Genomic DNA, 25,793 nt, shown 5'->3' on the forward strand with positions numbered 1-25,793 from the left:
ACAAGTTCAAGTGGGACTGGGGAGCTAACAGCCAGCTCTTTGTGATTACTCTTGATCTAAGAGAAACCAGTCAAAGGTGCTGTTCTTGAAACCCAAGACTTCTGCACTGTTTGTAGAGGGAAAGGACACAGCTTAGAGGCAAAGGGGTGGCAAGAAATGACATATAAATGGGGACACCATCTGTATGTTTAAGAAACATACAGAACAAGATGTCAATTAACAGATTATGCCAAAGGAGCTTCCTAATGGAGCACACAAGATGGAGCAAAGCTTGCTACATCATATCCTTTCCAAACTAAGTCATTTCTGCTTTTGTCCTGTGCAGTCACTATGAGGCACGGGCCAGTCTCTGACCAGATAATAGAGCCGCTGAGAGTTGCACTAGCTGCTTGTTCTTGGCTGGCACCAACACGAAGAGAACAGTATTGCCATTGGCTCTAGGAGTCTTGGCTAAAATAACTGTAGTCTCCTGAGGACACTGTTTCTTCTCGAACATACTGCTGCTTTGGAAAGCGTCCTAGGATCGGCACAGCTCCTGGTATACTGTGGGGGAGGTGGAGAGAAGGAGGAGTAGAAGAGGGAAAGAGAAGAGGAAAGGAGACAGGTGTGTCAGAATCTCTGCAAAGCCTGGACTCCCAGCCTTCCTAAATTGGTTCATATCCGAGCTACTTTCCTAGAATGTGGTCAGATCAGATACTGTGGGGTATAGTGGCAAAGATTCTGGATTTGGGGGTCACAAAGCCAGAGTTTGAATCCTAGCTTTGTTACTTATCATTTGTGTGACCCCTCTCTGGGCCTTAATTTCTTCATCTGCAAAATAAGGAAGTTGGACTGGGTGAGCTCAAAGAATCTTTTCTGCTCTCAATCCTGTGATCCTGCTCAGAAGTCCGATTACTAGCAAGTTATCTGGTAGTATATTTGAGGTGCTGCGAGCAATACTGAGCAGAATGTCACAAACTTGGGAGAACTTAACTCTTATAATCAACCACGCTTATAAAAATTAACTGAGCAAAATCAAGGAGGAAGACCTATTATGAAATGTGTTTATCAAAAGTGAAGAAGTTTACCTTTTGGAAGAGGAGTAGGAGAGAAAATAGATTTTAGTTCATTGAAAAAAATTAAATAATTAGCAAGCAATTCATGTTGAAGCTAAGTAAAGAGATGGAGGGAGATCAAGGCACAGAGATCAAGCTCAGTCAATCAGTCCTTTCTGGCTCTTAAAACAGGAGGATTGAATGATGGCCAGCCACTGCCTTACAACATATCACATCCTGGAAACCCTCTGGTTAAATAGGAGCTGTCATTTTCCTTCCATGTAAACTAACCAACTTCTTAATGTCATGGGTTTAATGATAGAAGGGACCTTAGATATGACCAAGTTCAACCCTTTAATTTTGCAGATGGAAATGAAGGCTCTGAGAAATGACTTGCACAATATCACACAGGTAGTAAGTAGGAGAACCAGGATTTGAATCTAGGTCTTTGAAATTTGGGGCTCTTTCCAAAATGTCACAGAGGGCTCCCAGACGCTACCATAATTCTATGTCAGGGTTCTTGAAAGAACAAACCAAATGTCTGTTTAGGAGAAAAGTGATGGAACCTGGGGCAGGTAGGTAGCACAATGGATAGAGCACCAGGCCTGGAGTCAAGAGGACCTGGGTTCAAATCTGACCCCACATACTTGTAGACTCTAGGCAAGTCACTTAGCCTTGACTGCCTAGTCCTTGCCATTTTTTTATCTTAGAACTGATACCAAGACAGAAGGTAAGGGTTTAAGGGGGGTAGGGGAAAGAAAGATAGAAAGAAAGGTGGTGGAACCGAGTACTGGTAGAATGAGCTGTTCTGCTGTCCCTCCCATTTGTCCTACTAACCCACACCCATAATGAAAAACAAAGCTCACTTACTGGTTCCTGTGCTTGAAGCCACTGATGTGCGCCTGGTACTGCTCTATGGAATTCAGTATGATTTTGCATGTGTTGCAGGGGTAGCCCCACCCAGCTGAAACAGACAGCAATATTAAAGCATGTTGTGATTCCAAACTTGGGGCCCATGGCAGAAATAAGCAAAGTAGTTCAAAAATGGTAAAGATCAGTTAAATACTTTTGAGTAATGGCACAATAGATGATATCCACAGTCCCTTTACATTTTTAAGCCTCAATTCCCACCAAGGTCTTAGCCCCAAACATTTTATAGCTCTGACTGATGAATAAGGAGAGCAGGACCAAGCCAGATACTAACTTTGTAATAGTTTCACAGAAATCATGGGATGTCATGAGTATTAAGGACTATTAATTCCAATCTCTCCATGTGACAGATGGGACAACTAAGTATCAGAGTTTAAATCATCTGTCCAAGGTTACACGGCTTAGGATCTTAAGCAGGACCCAAACCAAAGTTTCTGACAGTGAATTTAGTGCTCTTTCTACTCAAAGGAAAGCCTTCTTTTCTTTAAGAGTCGGGTTTAGCAGCAGCTCAGTGGATAGTGAGCCAGGCCTGGAGATCAGAGGTCCTGGGTTCAAATCGGACCTCAGATGCTTCCTAGCTTTGTGACCCTGGGTAAGTCACTTAAAACCTATTGCCTAGTCCTTACTGCTCTTTTGCCTTGGAATCAATTCTTAGTATTGATTCTAAGACAGAAGGTAAGGGTTTAAAAAAAAGAAATCAGTTTTAGGCTCTCATAATGTGTACCATCCTAAATGTCCTAGACGGTGGTGCCCTTCAATCAAATTAATCTCTGGAAGGTGCTATTCTCCTTGGGCTTGTAATAACAGTAATTAATATAGATCATTATTTTGACAACCAAATTTATCTTAGGGCTTTGGAGAGAGTCTGCCTTGTAGCCAGGCTATCTCCAGATTTAGAGTGGTCTTTATTGGCATGGTACAATAGAAAGAGCTCTGGCTTAAGAAGCCAGACACCTAGGGGATTTAGTTCAGGATTTACCACTGAATTACTGTGTAACCATAAATCAATCCCTTTTTTGGCTTCAGTAAATGAGGGAGTTGCATTAGATGATAGCTTTTAAAAGGCCCTTTCCAGCTCTTACAAAGTTTTTTCTAGTGCTGAGATTGCAATGTTCTACGTGCTGAAGACCCTTCTGGTTCTGTAAGATCTGGTCCAATGAAGGTTCTGACATTCCACATTCTAATGTGTCTTCCTACTCTGTCAATCTGTGTTCTAGACATTGCATGGTTTTGTGAACTGTGTAGCACCTGGTCTTCTTTATTACTTAACAATGTCTCATACAATATTGCTATCTCAAAGAGTTATGTGACAATGGCGGGTATTTTTTTAAGGCATTTATTGAAAGAACATTGAATTAGCAATCATGAGACCCCATTTTATGTCTAGACACCTAGAAAATTAATGTCTTCCACTAAAACATTTTGCCTAAGTTTTATACTGCCTTTGAGATAAAGTACAATCTACATCTATCAAGAGGTAAACTGTTGGGGCAGCTGGGTAGCTCAGTGGATTGAGAGCCAGGCCTAGAGACGGGAAGTCCTAGGTTCAAATCCGGCCTCAGACACTTCCCAGCTGTGTGACCCTGGGCAAGTCACTTGACCCCCATTGCCTACCCTTACCACTCTTCCACCTATAAGTCAATACACAGAAGTTAAGGGTTTAAAATTAAAAAAAAAAAAATTTAAAAAAAAAAAAAAGAGGTAAACTGTTATCCTCAAATGCCAAATTCTTTTAGTCCAAGACCAGTATAAATAGGTCATTTTCTAGAAGGATCGGACATTATTAACAGCAAAACTTGGGACCTAGAAGATTATAAATAAAGGGGAGGAGGGAATATTCTACCCCTTCCCAAAGAAGTTGGTTCTATTTTGTACATTATTGGTGTATGTGCTGCAAGAGACAGTGAAAAAAAATGGGGCTAGTTTTCAAAAGTCTGGATATATAAGTGCTGTATCTGGTCTACTAAAGATTATCTAATGCTTTGGAGGCCAAGCTCCTCTCTGGGATCCCTCCCAAGAGAAGCAGCTGGCAAATGCTGTTACATTCAAGGCCATTCCTGACAGGCATTCCTGGCATGCCCAAACTTCAGGCATGACATAGGTGGAAGCCTTTTCAGAAGCAAAACATAGGCCTATGAGACCTTGGGAAAGATATATAACCTTCCTAACCATTAAAAAAGATGTAATCCTAACTGTCCCTAGGGATTCAATTCATACTAAATCTAGATAGTCTCTGAAGAGCTGAACATGTTGTAGTGGAAAAGGGGCTGGTTCCAAAACTTGGCTCACTTGTTGTTCACCCTTTATTTTCAAAGAGGACCGACGATGACATCATGAAAGTAATGTCTTGACTTGCATGTGAATTAGATTTAAGTGAGGCAGGGTTGCACAAAGTCATCAGCATCACTCTCTCTTCTCTTAAGAGTCACTGAAGTGGCAAGACAAAAGTCATGGTCCAGGGTGTAGCAGATAACATGGTATCTTTGATGTTTCACTCAGCTTTAGGAGTTCCACAGTACCTGCTTCTGCCGCCTTCTTGGCTGTTGGAACAAACTGTTGTCTTCTACCTCTTCCAGTCAGGGGAAGTTTTGACAGGCTTGGGGAAGACACTCCCCTAATTCACTGGTAGGATTGGGGCCTGTCAGTTACCCTTAACCTGGTTTAGCCCATCTGCAGAGACAGTTTTACCTAGAATGTGACTGCTACACATCTGGCTCATCATGTGTATGTGATCTTAGACTACTTTAGGTCTCAGTGGATTGGGCTAGAGAGCCTTTAAAGTCCATCTAGCTTTATGTCTATGATTTTATTCTGAATGTTAAAGAAAGAGAAAATTCCAAATTCACATAGCCCCTATTTTCATTTATTTGGAAGGGTGAGGTCTAGGAGACTGACTAGCCAGGGATTGGAGAGGGGTGGGATGGGCCTGGAAAGGAAATCTTCTGGGTCCTGAGAATATACTGTGGCACTAGTGCGAGGATAGCAGGCAAGAAGCCCACCTCCTCTTCATCCACAAACTCCGGCTGTCAATAGCCAGAGCAAACAAGCTTCAGGGGAAAGGCAGTGTCATATATTATCAAGAACAGTGAATTAGGAGTCTTAAGAATAAAATTCAGATCCTGCTTCTAGCACTCATTGGTTTGGGTTTGTCCTTCTCCTGTCAGATCCCATTTTCTCATTTTTGAAATGGGTCCTGCCCCACCTCTCTCACAGGCCTGTTGGATGAATCAAACACATTTAAAAAGCCTTTGTATACTAAAGAGTGCTGTATAAATGTATGCAGTAATGTTTATTATTATTATTTATGTAGGGAACTTGTATGATGAGTTCAAAAGAGCCAAACTCTGAGTAACCCAAAGGGCAAGCTAAATGGTAAGTTAAGCAGACTGCCTTATATCACCAATGATGACTTACATATGAGAAAGAGTGCAAAAGACCCTGCCAAGGACCCATGAGTGGGAAAGAAGGCAGGTGCTCTTGTACTAAGAGTGAGAGATATAAGAGATGGACAACAAGGATCCTGTACTGGTAGCTGAACAATATTAAGAGAACTGGAGGAAAGTCCTACATTATGCTGGATATTTTACAGAAATTAATGGAAATAACTTTTAAAAAGGATGCAAAGACATGGATGAGTTGAGATCTATACTCTCATAGGAAATACTCATACCGATGAGATTACAGAGCTACTGAAGTCCCTAAGTACAAAGCAATTCTAATGGTATTGGGAGCAAAGAGAAGAAAAAGGGCTAAAAGTAATTTGATACAGATCCTTGGTCTTGGATGACTTTGCTGAAGACCACAAAAGTTGAAAAAAATCAAGATGAAGTTGGAGAAGTGCTGGGAATAAACAAACAATAAATGGCCTGAGGCTTTATGAGCAATGTCCATCAGTTAATATCAGTGCATAATTGTAAAGTAAAAATGGGACATATGGTCCCTGGCCACTTCTCCCTTCTTTTTTGCAAGGCAAGATTTTAGGACCTTGAAGGGTTAGCTGAAGTTTTGCTGGAGTTCTGAAAATAGGCATACTTCCTTTAGGAAAAAGGCAGGGCTTTCTCCTCTATCCATAAGATGATGATTGTTCAGTGATCTGGTGTTAAATAAGAACACAAAAGACTAAAGGAAGAATATTCATTATTCAACCAAAATTGCTAGAAAAATTGGATAGCAATTCAGGCAAAAATGGATTTAGACAAAAACCTAACATATACTATTGCATTTACTATAAATTCCAAGTGAATAAGCAATCTAAACATAAGTTATACCATAAACAAATTAGAAGAGAATGGAAGATTAAATGTTCCACAAGTTTGGGAAAAGGAATATTTATTAACCAGAATTGAGGTGAAATCTTATCTGTGTGACTTTGGGACTTAACCTCTCCACCTCAGTTTTCTCATTTGCAAAATGAGGGGTATTGGATTAGATGGTCTTTAGGTCTGGTCCCTTCCAACTCTAAGCCTAAAATCCTAAGATTTGATAAAAGCTATTCAACTAAAATTTATAGAGAATTAACACAAATCTAAAAGATCAGGCGTCATTCCCTAATAATTAAACGATATGAACAAACAGTTTTTCTATCTCTAGTAACAGAAAAAACCAAAGTAAAACAACTTGGTAATATGGTTTTACATCCAAATTGATATAGAAAAACAAAAATTCTATGTTGGTGGGGTGTTCTGAAAGAACTAATTCACTGATGAAGATGTAAATTGGTCCGAATGTTTCAGAGAGCAATACGGAACTGTATAAGAAAAGATGAAAACATTTTCATACCTTTAACCCAGCTATCCCACTACTAAAAGCTGGCTGACAGGAAGGAAAGTCCTATTTACATAAGAAAATTTCTTTCATCACTATGTGTAAGGATCAAAAAGTTGCAAAGAAATATTTGGCCAGCAGATTGAAAATGGCTTAATTTGCTTATGTTAGCAATTCTGTGTTCAGGAAGATGTGTCCTGAAGGGGGAGGATCAAAAAGAAAGTACAAAGCCTAAACTGGCTTCATGTCTCCCCTACCCAACCTGGTTCTCTGCACACATCAGCCAGCTGCTCTGGAAGGCCCCTTTTTTTGTGATTAGAAAGAATCTAATTGGGCCTGGAACCTTGCTTTAGTATCAGCTCAGGCAGCAGCAATGTAGTGGGAAAAGCACTGGAACAGGAGTCAGAAGACTCAGATTCAAATCTTGTCCTTCTTTCTGAGCCTCATTTAACTTCTTTATAAAATGAAAATTCTAAATCCTATAGACTGACATTTCTTATGTATCTCAGAACAACTGTAATTTTGCTGTAGGCAGGGAAAGGAATGAAGGTTTCCTAGGTGGGAATGTGTTCATGCAGAAAGAAAACGAAGCCAAAGTCTTCAGTAGTCTAATGGGTCTTTCATCTGCCTGCAGTTTTCACTACTACCAACAGGGAGGGTGGAGATGAAAGGATCTGATCTTGGTCAGAGAAAATAATGGAAAGGACAGTATTAGATTCACATTCTGAAGTCTCTAGACTGCTGCTTCACGACTACAGCAAAGGAAGATGGTGGAAATAGACCTCTAAAACAAGTCTTATTACCAGTGAATGACAAGGCATTAAGGAAGAGTTGGGAGGAGGGATTGCTTTTGAGAGAGCTGAGGAGGAATATTAGTCCTAAAGCATCTTGAGCATAAGCAATGAGAAAAATATGAGGCTTGGCCATTAAATAGCAGACCTCACTCAAACCACCCAGTAGGGGCTGTCCTTGCCCTAGAGCACTGTGGATTCTGAGGGCCACAGAAAAGCTGTGTGTGAGACAGAATGTTGTGAGTCAGAAGAGAATTCTCAGCATCTCTAGTATGTAAACATATTTTTGCCCCCAACTTGAAATATGACTGGCAGGCCAGAAAAGCCAGCCTGTTAGCAGGTTCAGTTCCTTTATCTAGATGACTTCTGCTGTTAGACTACATGGCTTAAATAGTCTGCCTAGGGAACTGTTTGAGAATCTGGGCACCTCAATGGCATGTTCCAAGGAGGAACAATAACAAGAGTAAAGAAGGCAGAGAGGAGGTACAAACACCACCTTGGGAAAAGTGGAATTGGTAAGTATGAGTGCTAAGTGAAATGGGTTGCTAAAGTTGATCCTCTAGTTAGGTTTTGGAGAGCAAACACTACATTTTATTGAAACAGAAGCGAAATTATTGGAATTTCTGACCACTGCTGAGATTATACAGGGGATCTCTACTCGGGTATGGAGTAAATAAACATTCTCTGATTCTCTGTAAGCTCTGGGGCTACAGGATTCTCTTCTGGATATGTGTTGGGTTTATCAACATCTTTCTTAAAGAAAACTGGCTCCCAGAAAAAATTCAAAGAGGATCCTAGGATTTAGAACTAGAAAGAACCTTAGAACCAACTGGTCTAAGACTGCTTATTTTGCAGATGAGGAAACTGAGGCCAAGATAAGTTAAAGTAACTCGCCCAATAACCCAAAGTCTGTTGACTCCAAATTAAGTTGTATTGTTTCCATGGCTCTACAATACTATCCTATGGCCTGGCCTAGATGCTGAGATAAGATTTTCTCACCTTCTGAAGCTGTTACCGGGGAGTCCTTGCTCTTGCCATAATGAGCCATCAGTTTGACTTTGGTCTCCTGTTTTTTGTGCTTCTTGCCAACATAGTGCTGCTTGGCCATGGAGGGGTTGTTGAAAGTGGCATGGCAGAGGCTGCAGAACTTATCTGGATCAGATGTGTCACTATTGTCTTCACTGAGGCCAGGGGCATTCATGGGGAGTTTTGATGGAACTATACACAAAGAAAGACAATTAAAAGTCTCAGAGGTTAGTAGATTTTATATAAATCAAAACAAAGGGAAATGGTAGAACAACTGATCTAGGAATGCCTGTGCAAAGAGTGTTTCTTCTCACTGGAGGAGGAAGAATGAAAGGGACGGTGGGATTTCCCAAAGGTGTAAGTAAGGGAGCAATAATGATTAATAATAAGGGAGCCCTCATGCTGGAGAAGAGTTTAACAAGTTAGATAGAGACTGAATTTGGGGCTCTAATATTCTGAAAAATCTTTGAATTTCACACCTTTGATTATCAGTACCAAATTCAGTCCTTTAACTGTGAGTGTCCACAGAGGCTCTGCCCTTGGCTTTCTTGTCTTCTCTCTATGCTCCTTACTTGGTGATCAGTTCCTATGGATTAAATTAACTCTCTGTTGATAGCTCTTAGATCTAAGTCCTAGATCTAAGGTCCAAACCCTTAGATCTAAGGTCTAGTCCTAGATATTTTCCTAAATTCCAGAATTGCATCACCAATTGTTTAAAAATGGATGTACTAAGGTATCTCAAAACTCAACATCTCTAAAACAGAACTCATGAAATTTCACTCCAAACTTCACTTCCAAACTTCCTTATTTCTATAAAGAATACTACCAACCTTACAAGTCACCAAGGGTTCGTAACCTTCCAGTCATCCTTGATTCTTAACCTCCTCTGCTCCCATGCCCCATATCTAATCACTTGCCAAGTCTTTTGCCAATTACTCTTCCAGAGTATTTTTTAACATACATTTCCTTTTCTCTACTCACAGTCACCTCACACCTTGATTACTTTAATGACTTCCTAATTGGTTTCTATGCCTACATTCTCTCCCCTTTCCAATTCGTACTCCAGGTAACTGCCAAACTGATATTCCTAAAATACAAGTCTGACAATGAAACTCTACAACAGGGATCTGCAACCTTTTTGGCTGTGAGAGCCATAAATGCCACATTTTTTAAAAATGTAATTTCATGAGAGCCGTACAGTGCTCACAGTGCGCTCCTGTAACAGCGCCTGAAAAAAAATTGACTTTATGGCTCCTGCAGAAAGAGCCATACGTTGACGACCCCTGCTCTACAAGCTTCCACTTGCCTCTAGGATCAAATATAAACTCCTTTGCTTGGCATTTAAAGTCCTTTACAATATAGCTCCAGCCTACTTTACCAGACTTTAAACTTTACTCCCTTTATGTACATTACAATCCAGCCAAACTAGCCTACTTGCTGCTCCGTACACAGAACATTCCATCTGTCCTCTCTGTTCCTTGGTATGGGCCCTCTGTCTACATGCCTGACATAATGTCTCCTCCCTCTGCCTCTTAAAATCCATAACCTCTTTCAAAGTTTAATTCAAGTATCCCTCCCTATATGAGAACTTTCCTGATGCCTCCAGGCATCTATCTCTCCTGAAATTATTTTGTGAGTTGCATGGCCTTCTAAGTGTCTATGCAGGTAAAGTAACCTGCCCAATATCAGAGGTAAGAGTACCAGCTGGAACTCCAAACCAGATCACAGCTCTAAGCCCAATGCTGTTTTTCACATTCTATATAATACTACCTCCAGTGTTTGGCCTGGATCTGAGGTTGACTACCTTTTCTGAAACTGTCCTAGGGTAATGTAAAGATGCAACTCCTTGAGGGAAGGGATTACTCTAATTTTGTTTTCAAATCTCTATCACCTAGTACAGCGCATTGAATAGTTGGCTTCAAATGAATGCTTGTGGATGAAGTGATGGCCTGACAAATGCAAAAATACTGTGGTGATATGTGCCTTTATAACACTTCTCTCCCTTGAAAAGCTATAACAATGGATATAGAAACCTTTCAAAATATGAGACAAGTGGGCTCATTACTATTATATATCTTCATAACATCCCAGTTATAGTGTCCAGAGGCCAATTTATAGGTAAATGATGGATCAACATTTATTTGTAATTTATGAGAACGAAGGAAAAAAAATCATTTATATAGTATCCACTATGAACCAGGTATTGTGCTAGTAAGGGCTAGCCAATTGAAGTTAAGTGATTTGCCCAGGGTCACCCAGCTAGGAAGTGTCTGAGGTCCCATTTGAACCTAGATCCTCCCATCTCTGGGCTTGGCTCTCTATCCATTGAATTATCTCCCCCCCCCCCCACTTAAAAAAAGTTTTCTTTTATCGTGCTTTTTAAAATAACAAACATCTCATTTGATCCTCACAACAACTCTGTGAGACTGGTGATATTATTATCCCTATTTTACAGTTGAGAAAACTGAAGCAAACAGAGGTTAAGTGAATTTTGCCAAGGTCACATAGTCAATTAAATATCTGATGTCAGACAAACTCAGATCTTCCTGATAGCTGACTCAAAAGCACATTGCATCTATTATCTCCTTTGATCCTCATAATACTTTGAAATAGGTATTACATGAATCATTAGTCCCACTTTAGAGGATAAATTTTGTTCAAGATTATATAGCTATTAAATGGCAGAACAAGAATTTGAACCCAGGTCTACTGGGTCCAAAGCAAAGTAAATGAATAATAAACTGACATTTATTTGGTAATTTATTAAAATGTTTCTGATATATCTTTTCACTGGAAACTGAAAACAACCCTATGAATTTAGAAGTGTAGTTATTTCCAATTTTTAGATGAAGAAAATAAGATTTAGAGAATTCATATGATTTACCCAAAGTAAAAAAAAAAGTTGCAGAGGAAGAAATGAGCTCAGTTTATTTGACTCTAAATTCAATGCTCTGTCTAGTAGACTAGAATTCCTTTCTCTTGTTAAGTCATGTAGAAACAGGGTCCAAACTTCTTGCCTTCTCTATCTCTGAAAGAGCTGGGAACAGAACCAAGGCCTATGACTCTTTACTGAACCATGAAGCAATGTATTTGTTGAGTCTAGGGTCAGAATACTCAGCTGATTAGTGATAAAACAGGCTTGGATTTGCTTCCTTTGTGGCCAACTCCCTTTACTTTCATTGACTGCAGACTGCTTCTTTCATCTTGATCAGCCATATTGTAAAGCAGAGCCAGAGATAAGCAGCAACACCATATATAGAGTATACCTCACACTCACCAAGACTCTTTAGGATACTATGTTGTTTTTCCTTCCCAAAATATCATTTTTTTACACATTTTTAACAAGTCAAGTGGAAGGTACTTGCTTTATGCAATGTCTAATTTAGGAAGTCCATGTCCAGGAGGGTCAAAGAATTCCAGACTTAACACTGCCTCTGACACCTCATCATGGCATGGAGGGGATGCCGAGTTCTTGAAGAATATGGCAGCAGTACACCAGCTTTGAAAGGTCCTACCAGGCTGAAAAGATTCTGAATTTGGTTTCATTGTCAGAATGGTATTTCTGTTGTCTGAGAAGACTAGCTAAGTTTGGAAGATCTCATCACTGGGACAGAGATAAGAAGAAGAATTTTTTGGTCAAAAACTATCTCAAATAACTACCTATTAAATTATAGAAGGCTGTGACCTGTATTGTTGGAAGGAGATCTATGTAAATTGAAGTGCTGAAAAATGTATTAACTTTTTGGGTTGTCATGCTACTCTATTAAATCATCTTGAGCTTGCATTCCATTAGAACCCTTCCCAGGGCTTTTTCACACTAAATATTTTGTAACTTGGCCTCCCTATCCTTTAATCATACAGCTTTTTCTCTAATCCCTTAAGTTTCAATTTATTTTCAGTTCATTCCAGTATATAGAGGTATTTTTGAAACCCAATTCTTTTACTCAAACTGTTACCTTACACTCCTACCTTTCTATCAACTGAAGATTTAATAAGCATGTTACTTGTATTTTCAAGACAGTGAAAGTCCTCAAAACCATGTAATGAGGATTGTGAGGATCTTTAGCCTAGAGAAGTCATTGTGGGAAGATGATTTGTTCTGCTTGGTTCCAGAGGGCAGAACACGGACCAGTGGAGGGAAGTTACTAAGCAGCAGTATACCATATAAAGGAAAAACTTAACTATTAAAATCTTCAAAAAAGGAAATGGTTTGCTTCAATAAGAAGAGAGTTCCTAGTCAATAGAGGTGTTCAGAGGATAACCATTTGTCACATATATTTATAGCTGAGATTTATACTTCAGGGAAGGCTTGGATCAGACAACCACTAGGGTTCTTCTAGCTCTGGAAGTTTGCTCCTAAGATTCTAAGATCCTAAACTCCCCAGTTCATGATTTAGCATCAACCAAATTATTCATGAAATAATAAGTATCATGGACACAGAGATATACTGCTTAATGCAAACAAAATGGAAGTTTCAAATTACTATCAAAAATTCAAATAAGGGCATCAGCCAATTACTCCTCATGGGTTCAGAGGTATATAAAACAGTAATCCTGTTATTAATAGGGTGAATGAAACCCAGGGATAAATCCCCATCATGAGAAGCTAAAAGAGTCTATTTTCAAACCACGTGGAATGAAAATTAATTCCTAACAGTTGAAAACACAGCTTGCTAGACCAAAGAGGGCAGCACTGAAGTTCTCTACTTCTATAGGCAAGCTTCCTATTTCAGTAAGAAGAGGCTGCTTTTGTAGATAAAAGCAAGTAGGGCATGACCTGCACACTCCAAAAAGATGAGGGTTTTGCTTTCAAGTCTGAGCATACAGTGAGTGGGGAAGATATAAGTTGTTAGAGAAGATGGAAGTTGAAGAGGCAGGAGGGAATTTCTCAATATACTCACAGAACTCCTGTACTTTCAAAATCCCATTCCAATTCCAGACAAAGGATTGGGGCCATGAGGCTCCTGCAGAGAAAAATCTATCTGACCCTAGGAGAGATTAGGTGGCCAAGTCCCTTATAAACATCTGACTTGGTGTTAAGAAACCTTGGACTCAAGCTTTGGCGTAACCATAGGCAAATCTCTTTCCCTTCGAGCTTACTTTCTTATCTAAAAAATAGGAATAATAATTGTATTACATCGCAGCAGGGTCTTGTGAAGATTAAATAAGAGAAAATATATAAAGTGCTATAAGCTTGTCCAATCATCCTCAGTTCCAATCAGTTGGTAAAATGCTTTCAATTATATATTTACATGCCTTATATACATATCACCTTCTTTTTACCACTCTAATTTAGATCTTCATTCAATTGCAACTGTATTATTCTAAAAGCTTTTTAAAACAATATCCTATCTGCTTCTAGTCTCTTCTTTTTCTGATCAATCTTCCACAGAGCTGCTGAAATGATATTGCTAAGGCACAAGTCTGACCAAGGCACAAATGCTCAAAGACCTTTAAAGGCTCCCCATTGCCTAAAGAAGTTCAAATTCCTGACATTTAAAGCCCTCAGCAATTTTGCTTCCACTCTTCTTTCTAGCCTTATTTCATATGATTCTCCTTTACAAATTGTTTGAACCAGTCAATTTCAATCACCCACTATTTCTCAAACTTGACCCTCCATGTTCAGCCTGGACATTTACACTAACCAAGAGCTCCCTTATGCCTAGATTATATAAGTACTTTTTTTCTGACTTCAGATCTCAGGGTCTGGCTAGGACTTTCCTTGAAAGTATTATTTTATATCATTCCCATTCATTCACCCTTATCTTCCAAACTATACTAGTGGCAAGTCCTATAAACTTGCCACTACCTCTTTCTTCTTTCTGTTTGTATTAGCAGGCTATCCCCATTCTCCAATAAATGTTCTGCTCATTTCTTTCTAAGAATCCTTCCCTTTCTTCAAAGCTCTGCTCAGTTCAGCCACTAACTCTTTCATAAAGCTTCTCTTGACCTTGACCTTCTTAGCCAGAAATGTTGTCTCCTTTCTTAAATTTTCAAAAATTTCTTTATACTTCCCCCATCACATAGAATATTATATTTATCATTGTACAGATCACATTACCCTTGTAGAATATAAATTCCTTGAGGGAGGAGACATTATAATTTTACAATTTTTGCATTCTTATTTCCTGGCATAGTACCTTGCACTTAAGTACCAAAATGTTTGTTGAATCCAATATATTCTTGCCTAGATTAGAACTTCCTTCTAATCACTCTTCCCAATTCCAGTAAATCCCATCTATCCTTCACACTGCCACCTGAATGATCTCCCCATATGAAAACTTAAATCATATCACTCTGATTCTCAAAAGCCTTTAGTGGTTCCCATCTCTACCAAATCGAGAAAAAATCCCTGTACCTAGAATTCAAAGTCCTATACAGATTGGTTCTAAACTGCTTTTCAAGCCTTACTTCATACTTCTACCTTCCACATACTTTTCATTCCATTCCCATCTTATTGTCTTTTCTCTGTGTCTTTGCTTATGACAACTCCCAAGCTTAAAAGAGATTTTCCTCCCTCTCTTTTATCTCATACCACTGAAATCTTTCCCTTTAAAGCTCAACACAGATGTTTCATTCTATATGACATCATCTCTGACTCTCCTGGGTAAAAGTGAACTCTCCTTTGCACTTATCTTATTACCACACTGAATTAGAGGTATTTGTCATATTTGGTGCTCTTCTATTAGACTGAAAACTTTGTGAGAGCAGTTTCTCTCATTAAATCCCTAGTGACCAGCTCTTGTTCACAAAAGGTGTTTAATAAGTGTTTGCTGAATGAATAATTTGGTTGAGTGGAGCTGCCCTTGCTTCAAGATTATTCAAGCCATCCCCCAAAGATTTCAATTTGACCATCAGCCCCATCCCATCCTCAGGCATGAAGACGGTGCAGAGAAAGAGCAGTACCTTCCGCCTGGGAGTTACTCTGCTTCAACTTCATGTTCTTGGCATGGGTCTTCCCCAGGTAGTGAGACTGGGCCACGATGGGGGAAGAAAAGGTCATGTTGCAGATGGCACAGCACCGATCCCTGTCATCGCCATGGCTGCTCTCCTGCTCAGGAGGGAGAACGGTGCCTTTTACTGGCTATTACAGGGACCAGGCTAGAAAACACGACAGTTCCACCCCACCCTCTATCTGCAGGGCCCTGACCTCATCTGTTTTAATTTCTGCTGAAGTGTTCAGAGAGGGCAATCCTAAAGCAAGCAGGAGAACAATGGCTCAGTAACAATGCTCCTCTTATCTGCAGGATACTTGATAATTTTCAAAGTGCTTTTGTTCATTTGAGTCTTACAACAGCTCTGTGAGGAAGGCAAAGCAGGAATGAAAGTCTGAGATGGAAGGAACCTTAGAAACCATCTAGGACAACTCCCTCATTTTATAGGAGAGGAATTAGAAAAATGAGGCCCAGAAAGAGGTTTAGTGACATATCCAAGGTCACAAAGGCAGCAAGATGATCTGGGTTGATTCAGGTCCTCTGACTCCAGATCCAGTATTCTTTCTATGACATTCCCTTAAATATGTCCCTTTACCTGATACCTCCTCCCACAGATCTCTTCCACCCTCTTTTCCACTTTAGGTCTAATAAATAATTCCATTTCATTGATCAGGAAACAGATTCAGGGATAGAAGATGACCATGCAGTTCCTAAGTAGCAGAACTAGTAGGTGACTCCAAGCCTTAAAGGTTGCCCTGTGATCTTTTCAATACTTTACACTGCCTTCATGGCTCAAACAGTTCCAGGAATACAGCTAAATGCCTGGGAGAGAGAGGACAAACTTCTGGATTTGGAAAGAGATGGGAATTTCTGGATTTGGGGAACAGAGTGGTAAAAGTCCTTCTGAACTTGGCAGGAATCATATTGACAGGGCAAATGGTTAGGTGATTCAAATTGCAAGAATACCGACTATCCTATAATGTTACTAAGCTTTGGGACTTTTGATGGATAAAATTTAAAATGGAAAGGATCTCAGAGATCATCTATCCAACTCCCTCATTTTACAAATGAGGAAACTGATGCCCAAGGGCAGCAAGTGACTTGGTCGGGTTCACAAAGGTAGCAAGTGGTACAGCAACCACATATTTGGGCCTATTTAGATTCCAATCACAGCAATTAAGTTGAAGTACATTCTATTTGTTGGATAAATATCACAGATCAAGAGTTTACTTTTAAAAATGGAAATGAAATGAAGACCATAAACCTGGGCTTATCTCCTCATTCTACACATTGGGACACTTGAGAAACAAGGTGTTCTGACAAGAGAGATCACATTTTCGGATTGATTTCTTGATCATCAGTTAACTGGGAGCCTTCTCAAACAACCTCTGAGGAAAACTGGAAACTCTTGGGAAAGTATTTAGGTCCTTCCCTGTTCCAACATACTCCAGAAGGGAAATATCTTGTTCTGATGGGTCTCCCTTCGGGAGGCCTGTAATTATTACCTGTTTTGAATCTAGCTTCAATTTTTTCCCATCATTAAACTCCTCCTCTTTGTGAATAGATGTATATCTCCTCACTTTGTTTGCATGTTTCTTGCTCTGGAAAGAACCCAGGAGGAAGAAAATAAAAAATACTTTTTAAACCAAATATCGTATGATAGTGCTTGGCTAACATACTTATCTAGGACATCTCTCCAAGGACCTCAAACTGTTAAGATTCTTAAACAATTTATTCTAATACTAACCAGTGACTGAGTGAACAAGTTATGATATAGTGAAAATTGGGCATGAAAACGGTGTCATCTAAGGTCATATAGCAAAGATACTTTTAAGGAGTCATCCCCTGTGAATATGGGAATGCCCTCTGTGTTGGGCTAAATTATAACTGACTTAAAGGGAGCTAGCCTACTTACTTATTTGTATTTCTATGTCTGTTCACAAAATGAAGACATCAGAGTCCATTCCCTCATTTTGCAGACGAAGGAATACAAGTTCAGTGAGGGAAATCCATTCGTTCCAGATATTACAGCTAATCAGTGGCTATGTAGGGACATGACTCAAATTACCCAATACCCATTGCAGAAGTTTTGCCACTATCCCATATTGCCACCTTTCCTTAAGGGATACAGATTGGGAGAGGTGAGTGTATATCTGGTTAGCTAAGTATGGTCACTGATGAATAATTATGGACAAAGTGCCACAAATCATTTGATGGCTTCCTGATTGGCTTGAAAGTGGTGCTGGGATTAGAAGATGAGACCAATAAGCTAGGTCCATAGGTGAAAGTAGAGGGTGAAGAAGGGGAGGGAAGAATCTTAAATTCAACTTGGGAAAATGCCATTTTTATTTGGGTATTTTACACAGTAGGAATGAAACCAATAGGAAAGTCCTGGGAAGACTTTAGTATAGGATAGGTTTGCAAGCTGATGGTCACCTAGCTTAGAACCAGGTGATTTATTTTTTACATACTTCTAATAATCTTTAATGTAGAATCTCTTTTACTTTATTAAGCAACTCTAAATATATATTCTTATTTCTTAGAGAGTGTAATGAAGGAGAAGGGAAACAAGGAGAGTGGATATTAGAACTGGGGTACTCTGAAATAGTAGGAGAATAGATAATCAGCATTCTTGCATGGCAGACTCTGAACTCAGTCAAGAAAGTTCAGGGGCCAGGAAAGCCCAAGAAGCTTAGAGCTTTGGCTTGGGATTCAATGAAAGAGTGAAAGGCAAAAGGGCATAGGGTCAGAAGCAAGGATCCATGGGTCTTCTCAGAGATGAGAAACTAGAATGCTTGGGAACGTGACTTTAAATCAATAATGCCCAAGACTCATGGCTGAATTATTGCATCCTCTATAGATATACCGAGACTAGATCCAAGAAGCTAACAAGGAATATCACCTTTCTCATTTAGTAAGCTGGAAATGGAATCCATGTCTCCTTCTCTCTCTTACTTCTAAACTGTTGTAAATGGGTCTGTGGAATACCTATGGTTCTCTCAAATGGCATGATACCTGATAATGGGCGAGTTTCTGGGACTCAGAAATGAGTACTGCATTGCACACTTTACACTGGACATCTGTGAAGAGGTGGTTGTTCTCTTGGATCATTCGATCCACTGTGGAAGAAAAGAAAAGTCATGTTAATTGTCTCATACCCATCCCACAAGGTCATAACATGTCATAGTCATTTTAACAACTAAGCAGTATAGCTTCTATACCAGTGATTCCCAAAGTGGGTGCCACTGCGCCCTGGTGATCCAGGGGGAAGCGGTGATGGCCACATAAAGAGGCAGTGATAGTATGTGACAGGGGGCGCTAAGTAATATTTTTTCTGGAAAGGGGGCGGTAGGCCAAAAAAGCTTGGGAACCACTGCTCTATACTGACAATAGAAAAGAAGCAAAAACAAGCCTCTCAGTGTTCTGGATTTCCTTACAAAGGTAGACAGGATGTTAAATTGGGAAACCAGAAGCTTGATTTAATTTTTACCACAATTCTGCCAAAGGGACTAAGAATCCTATGTCTCTTTGGTACATAAGAAGTCATTAGGGGGGCAGCTGGGTAGCTCAGTGGATTAAGAGCCAGGCATAGAGACAGGAGGTCGTAGGTTCAAGTCTGGCCTCAGACACTTCCCAGCTCTGTGACCCTGCGCTAGTCACTTGACCCCCATTGCCTAGCCCTTAACACTCTTCTGCCTTGGAGCCAATACACAGTATTGACTCTAGCACGGAAGGTAAGGGTTTAAAAAAAAAAAAAAGTCATTAGTCATTCCGTCCGAGACAGGGCTATGTGGTTGGTAGCCCCTGAAACCTGTGAATAATAAAATCACATTTCTGTCATAGGTTAAGGTTTAGAGAAGGCATTCCTGACGATTCCTTTTCCTTAGTCGGGAGGTGATGGAGCACTGTCATGGAATGCCATTTACTCTTGTCCAATGCATTAGTTTTATCACTTGACTTTGCTTAAACGTTTTTCATTGCTTTAAGATGGACTTCTATAGTGGTGATGGGGGGTGGCGGTGTTTAGAAATTTTTTTATGTAAAATTAACAAAAAGGAACCTACAAAAATTTTAAAAGACAAAAACAACACCTTCCACATGTAGGAGAAAATTGTATTTTAGATATGAAGAAACTAAGGATCAGAGAGGTCAAGTGTTGTGTGCATGCTCACACAAGTACTAGGTATTTTTAAATTAATGATTTGAACACAATTGTTAAGAAGCTACCCAGCCAGATAAGATCAACTGGCCATCTCTTGCCTTATCAGGAAGGACATACACACATGTAAATATATACTGCATATGGCATAACAATAATGTAGATAAATACAAAGTAATTGGGGAGGGAGGCTACTAACAAATTGGGGAAAGATCAGGAAAATCTTTATATAGAAGGTGTTTCTTGAGCTAGATTTTGAAGGGAGGGATTTGAAGTATTGGAGGTGAGGAAGGAGGAAATGGGAGAAAGGTGGTACAAAAGCACAGAGTTGGAGATGGATTACCAAGTGTGAGGAACTCTCAGTGGTACCACCAGCCTCTCAGTTCCCAGAATCAAAACCCCATAGTCATCTCTGATTCCTCCTCTCTTCTTCATATTCTTCAGTAACCAAGTTCTGCTGTTTCTACCTTGACAATAACCCTAGAATCCATTTCTTTCCTTAATCCTGCTGTTCTCATTGTGGTCTAGGTTCTCTTCATCTCTCTTGAATAGCTGCAAATGAATCATAAGGCTTTTTTTTTAAACCCTTACCTTCTATTTTAAAATGGATACTAAGTATTGGTTCCAAAGCAGAAGAGCAGCAAGGGCTAGGCAATCGGGGTTAAGTGACCTGACCAGAGTCACACAGCTAAAAAGTATCTGGAGCCACATCTGAACCCAGGATATCCCAGGCCTGGTTCTCTATCCACTGAGCCTCCTAGCTGCCTGACTCACTGAACCTAGGCATGCCACTTAACCCCAACTGTTTGACTCTTACTGCTTTTCTGTCTTGGTACTGATAGTTAATATTGACTCTAAGACTCTATAAAGAAAATAAAAGTTTCAAAAGGTTTCAAAAGCTTTCTAATCTAAACTGTACCTTAACAAGAATCTCTTCTCTAACATATGACTTCCCCAAGTGATTATACAACTTTTGCTTGAAAATGTCTAGTAAGCCCAAGATAACTACTAAGGCCACAGGCTCCATTTTTTGGAAAGGGTAATGGTTAGTAACTTTTTCCTTACATTAAGTGAGCCAAAATTTGCCCTTTCACAGTTTTCAGGCATTGTTCCTAGTTTGGCCCTCAGACCAAACTGAGGAAGTTTGATTCCTCTTCCATGTAATAATCCTCAAATATATATATTTTTAAACCCTTGCCTTCTGTCTTAGAATCAATAATGGGTATTGGTTCTAAGGCAGAAGAGTGGTAAGGGCTAGGCAATGGGGGTTGTGACTTGCCCAGGATCACACAACTAGGAAGTGTCTGAGGCCAAATTTGAACCCAGGACTTCCCGTCTCTGGGCCTGACTCTCAATTCACTGAGCCACCCAGCTGCCCCCAATCCTCAAATCTTTTAGACAGATAGCATGTTCCCTCTAAATCTTCTCTTTTCCAGAATAAATATTTCTAGTTCCTTTAACTAGTCCCCATATGATATGAATAGAAGCCCTTTACTATCCTGGTTGCCCATACAGGAATACTCTCTAGCTTATTAATGTCCTTCCTACAATGTGGCATCCAGAATACTTTGGATGTGGTCACAGCAGGGCAGAGTATAGTAAGACTATTAACTTCCCAATTCTTGGATATTCTGTTAAAATGTAGTCTAAGATTGCCTTAGCTTCCTTGGCTGCTATAGCACATTGGTGACTCATAGAGAGCTTATAGTCCACTCTAAGTTCCCAGATCTTTTTGGGGACAAACTGCTGTCTAGCCATCTCTCTTTTGTATTTATGATTTTTTTTGTTCTCATATATATGACTTTAAATTCATCCCTATTAAATTTCATCTTGGTTTCCTAACTAATCATAGAGGTCAATGGGACTTCCTACAAGGAAGGTAGTTGTGGTACAGTAGGAAAAGTATTAAGCTGGAAAGCCAGAGCCCAAGGAGGTCCTACCCTCTCCTCTACTTCTTCTTCTTCTTTTTAAACCCTTACCTTCCGTCTTGGAGTCAATACTGTGTACTGGCTCCAAGGCAGAAGAATGGTAAGGGTAGGCAATGGGGGTCAAGTGACTTGCCCAGGGTCACACAGCTGGGAAGTGTCTGAGGCCAGATTTGAACCTAGGACCTCCTGTCTCTAGGCCTGGCTCTCAATCCACTGAGCTACCCAGCTGCTCCCGCTCTCCTCTACTTCTGAAAATGACTAGTTTGTGATATTGACTAATTGAATTCATCTCACTTAACTTTACTCTCCCCTTGATGATGAGAATAGTCACAATACCTACTTTTCAGGATTGTTGTAGATCTGTATATATAAACTATTAAGCCTATTAGAAATGACAGCCATTATTATTGATATTTATCAAAGCAAACTTCTACATTATATATTATGAATACTTTTGCCCTTCTCCAATCAAGCCTATTAACTACAGAGTCATTTTGGAAAAACATAACTCTCCCTATTTAAAACTCCTAGATGTCTCTCCTCTATGTGAAGGGTCAAAACCAAAAAGGCTCAGCCTACTACTGAAGAACTTGATGACATGACTGTGTTTTATCTCTATTCTTATCTCACATTACATCCCCACTGCAACTTATTGGCTATTTCCTGAACAAGACTTATACCTTTCCACTTTGTCATCTTTGTTTCTTTCATCAACCTAGAATGCACTCCCTTTTTTCTTTGCAAACATGGAAGTTAATTGCAAACCCTTAAGTACTATATTTTTGTTACTATCATCATTCATTCCCCTTGTCAGTTTCTGTTAAATTTCTATCCATCATTCAAAGCTCAGATTACAAGCTCTCACCCCAACCCCATCTTTAAGATATGATACCTCACTTAGTTTGAATCTCTTTATAACCTTTACTTAGCCTGTCTTTTACTGGTATTATCATATTAACCCTTTTAAATTGAACTTCCATACCTTGCTATTAGAGAGGGCATAGCCTGGAAAAAAAGAAAAGTTGAAAGATGTAGGCAGGGGAGTCATGATGCTAATCCAAGGCACTGATGCAAGAAAGATATGGGAAAATAGATGAGAAAAGGAAGTCAACTTCCCTAAAACAGGGTGGAAGAGGGATGACATTAGTCCTAGGAACAAGATGAGGGTCAATATTGCTAGATCTAAGATTGACCCAATAATTAGAGAGAGGAGGACATATATAGGAAGTATGTAATGTTCAGGCAACTGCTGGAAGTGAGCTTGGGTAAATATTGTAGCTGGTTTCAGAAGGGTAAGCTGTGAAGAAAGGAATGATAGTTGTGGGAGTGGGGTCCTTAGAAGGCAATTATTTCAAGGAGAGAAAAGAGGCAGAAAGCCCTTATGTGATGCTTAGGAGAGGAGACAGGTGCTGTGACTAGGAGAGACTGGACGTGGAGCTCATTGGAGACCAGGGAATTTGGGGCTGGAGTGGGTGGTATGATATTCAGGTGAGATGGGAGAAACTGATGGTTAGGGGAGAAGGGAAGATGGTCAAGTGAGGATGTGGGGCCAGGTGAGGATGGGGCCCTGCCTCCCCCAACCAGGATCAATGAGGTGTGGGAAGGCAGTAAGGTTTGAGAACAGGGGATGGTGTCCAGGTAAGGTTGAGGACAGGACTGGTCAGTAAGGGGGTAAGAAGGCTGTCCAGATGATGAAGCTGGGAGCTAATCTGAGCAGCCATCCAGGTGAGGCTGGGTGGAAAACTCACTGGGGATGGAGAGTATACCCCTGAGGTATGGGCTCATGGAGCGCAGAGTGCACTTGCATGCAGGAATGAAATCCGGGTGAGGTTGGGGCAGGGGAAAAATCATTTAGGTGAGGGTGTATGTGAGGCTCAGTGGCCCCGCAAGCCGAGTCCCGCCCCTCTCTTCCCGCGCAGTATAAGGTCTAGGTGGGACTGGGAGTCAATCAGGCAGTTAGGATGGGGGCGGAGAGAAGACATTCGGATGAGGCTGGATGTGAGGCTCTGTGGCGGTTCCCCTACCTCGCGCATGCTTAAGGTATTCAGGTGAGACTGGGGCTAGGCTCAGTACGGGAGGGTGGCAGATGGGGGGGAGGAGGCGCGTGCACGCGCGCGGGACATAAAGTCCAAGTGATGCTGGGGGCCAATCAAGGCAGTTAGGATGGGGGAGGGGGGAAAGCATCCAGGTGAGGCTGGACTGGAGCTGTATAGAAACCCCGACTTTACCTGAGGGGCGGGGGCTCAATGCAGGGGTCTAACATCCAGGTGATATTGGGGCAGTCCAGGACATAAGGCTAAGAGAGGGGAAGTGGGTCCAGGTGAGGCCAGGGTCCTGGCATGTAAGTAAGGAATAGGCTCAGTTGGGTTAGGATTCCATAGCTGGGCGCAGTTAACGGTGAGTCAAGACAGAAAGACTTAAGCACAGGGGAAGGCGTCCAGGTGAGGCAGGAGATGGGGCACAGTGGGGATAGAGGGTGTCCAGGTGAAGTTGGGGGCGGGCCTGTCTCCCGGGGCCGCCCCGACTTCCCTCCCCAGGAGGGGGCGGAATGAATGGGCTCCAGGGGGCGCAGTAAACCGGGCGCCTCGGTCGGCCCCAAGCCCGCCCCAAGACTCACCCGCCTCCTTCCCCACGGGACCCGCCGTATCACCATTGCTGCCCGATACGTCCGCCATCTTCACTGAAGACCCCGTAGAGCGCAACCAGCACCGGCTTCAGACCCTCTCCAGATACCCAAATCCCAACTCCGGGCCTCGGATCTCGCGAGAACAACGGCCGTTTCATTCCCTCCCCCCCAACCCCATCCCGCCACCTCCGCGGCCGCAACCGCGAGATTTCAGGCAGGCGCCAAAAGCTTTCTCGCGAGATGTGCGGGGGCCAGGGAGTGAAGGTCTCTGATTCTTTGGATGACTGTGTCCTTCGAAGGATTTAAACCACTTTGAGAAATCCTGAGCTCCCTGCCCTTGGGAGTCAGAGAATCATAAACTTTCGAAAGCCAGAGGGGCCAGCCGCAGACATCCGGTTGGGGAGACAGGCTTAAGAGGGGATATGGCCACGGTCACACAGAATATCGTTAATACTATGGGTGGTGTCCCTACTGTCATAATTTTTTATTAAATGCTTGCTATATGCAAGGGCTCTATAGTAGATGATCATTGTACAAAGACAAAAAGCAGTTCTTCAAGCACCTTACATTCCATTTGGGACGTTGGCAGGTATGCTGACAAAATGCAAGATAGAATATTACATAGGTAAGAGATTCCAAGTTCTCTGGGGAATCCTTAACTGGGTAGATAAGTTAAAAAGAGTTTACTATGCCAGGCTCAAAATGAGATAGTCTGTTGCTTCTACTGTACGTACTTTGTAAATTTTGCCCATAAAGTCACTATCTCTTGATACAAAGATTGGAAGGGGAGGAGCTCACCAGGAGAACATTTTATTTTATTTTATTTTTAATTTTTTTCCTTTTAGTTTATTTGTGTTTTTATTTGGGAGTTTTGGTTTTATAAGGATAGTTTCTTATTTTTAATTTAGAAAATTTTAATTAATTCAGAACATTTTTCCATTGTTACAGGATTCATGTTCTATCCCTTCCCTCCTCCACTCCCCTCCCATAGCTGACACACAATTCCACTGTTTTTTTTTTNTAGCTCTGCAAAAAAAAAAAAAAAAGGAGATAGAAGAGTGCAGGTAGAACGGAAGGGAAGATAGGAAAAGTAAAAGCGACACAAGGTACAACAGGGAGGAGCTGGGCTAGAAGTTAAGGTATGATCCATCAGTTGGAAGAGACAAAACAAAGGGAAAAGAGATGTGGTGTGATAATGCTCTAAAAAGTTTCAGAAGAACACTTTCTGTGAGAAGAGAAATTTTAAAAAAAAACACTTCTCAAACACAAACCAACCTAGAGAGAATTTAGAAATGGGGAAGGGAATCCTGGAGATAAGGTCACAGAAACATGGGTGAAAGCTGGAAAAAGGCCGCATAAATCATACAGTCCACCCCTCTCATTTTCCATTTGAGTAAACTAAGGCTACAGAGATTAAGTGACTTACCCAAGTCACATTGATAACGAATGGCAGAGGCAGAATTCAAACCCAGGTCTTCTTCTGATTCTAAAATTGATATCCCTTACATTGTATCAGGTATTAAAAAATGAGTAATGAAAATGGGGGGAATGTGAGGGGAGTACGTTATGAGATTGGGAGGGGAGTAATAAGTGTGGGGGG

The 25,793-nt window shown here is 40.8% G+C and overlaps 1 protein-coding gene across 1 annotated transcript; it reads right to left on the bottom strand.

Moving 5' to 3' along the window:
• Positions 1-437: 437 nt before the first annotated feature.
• On the bottom strand, positions 438-24,256 carry ZNF346 (zinc finger protein 346). The gene is made up of 7 exons (XM_044661630.1): positions 24,185-24,256; positions 18,496-18,599; positions 16,986-17,081; positions 15,452-15,596; positions 8,519-8,737; positions 1,905-1,998; positions 438-543 (listed from the first exon to the last, which is right to left on the bottom strand). Exons 1-7 carry the CDS (start codon positions 24,240-24,242, stop codon positions 438-440), a joined length of 822 nt encoding a protein of 273 aa, XP_044517565.1. The 5' UTR covers positions 24,243-24,256.
• Positions 24,257-25,793: the final 1,537 nt, after the last annotated feature.

The sequence above is a fragment of the Gracilinanus agilis genome, chromosome 2, assembly GCF_016433145.1.
Source record: "Gracilinanus agilis isolate LMUSP501 chromosome 2, AgileGrace, whole genome shotgun sequence".
Classification (NCBI taxonomy): domain Eukaryota; kingdom Metazoa; phylum Chordata; class Mammalia; order Didelphimorphia; family Didelphidae; genus Gracilinanus; species Gracilinanus agilis.

What these genes read in the sequence shown, in the direction of transcription:
- ZNF346 (XM_044661630.1), bottom strand. Translation starts at nt 24,242, where the DNA reads ATGGCGGACGTATCGGGCAGCAATGGTGATACGGCGGGTCCCGTGGGG. An exon ending in TGAAGCTAGATTCAAAACAG is followed by an intron (nt 15,597 to 16,985) that starts GTAATAATTACA and finishes CCTCCTGAGCAG; the next exon opens with GAGAGCAGCCATGGCGATGA. An exon ending in GGCTTCAAGCACAGGAACCA is followed by an intron (nt 544 to 1,904) that starts GTAAGTGAGCTT and finishes CCTCCCCCACAG; the next exon opens with TATACCAGGAGCTGTGCCGA.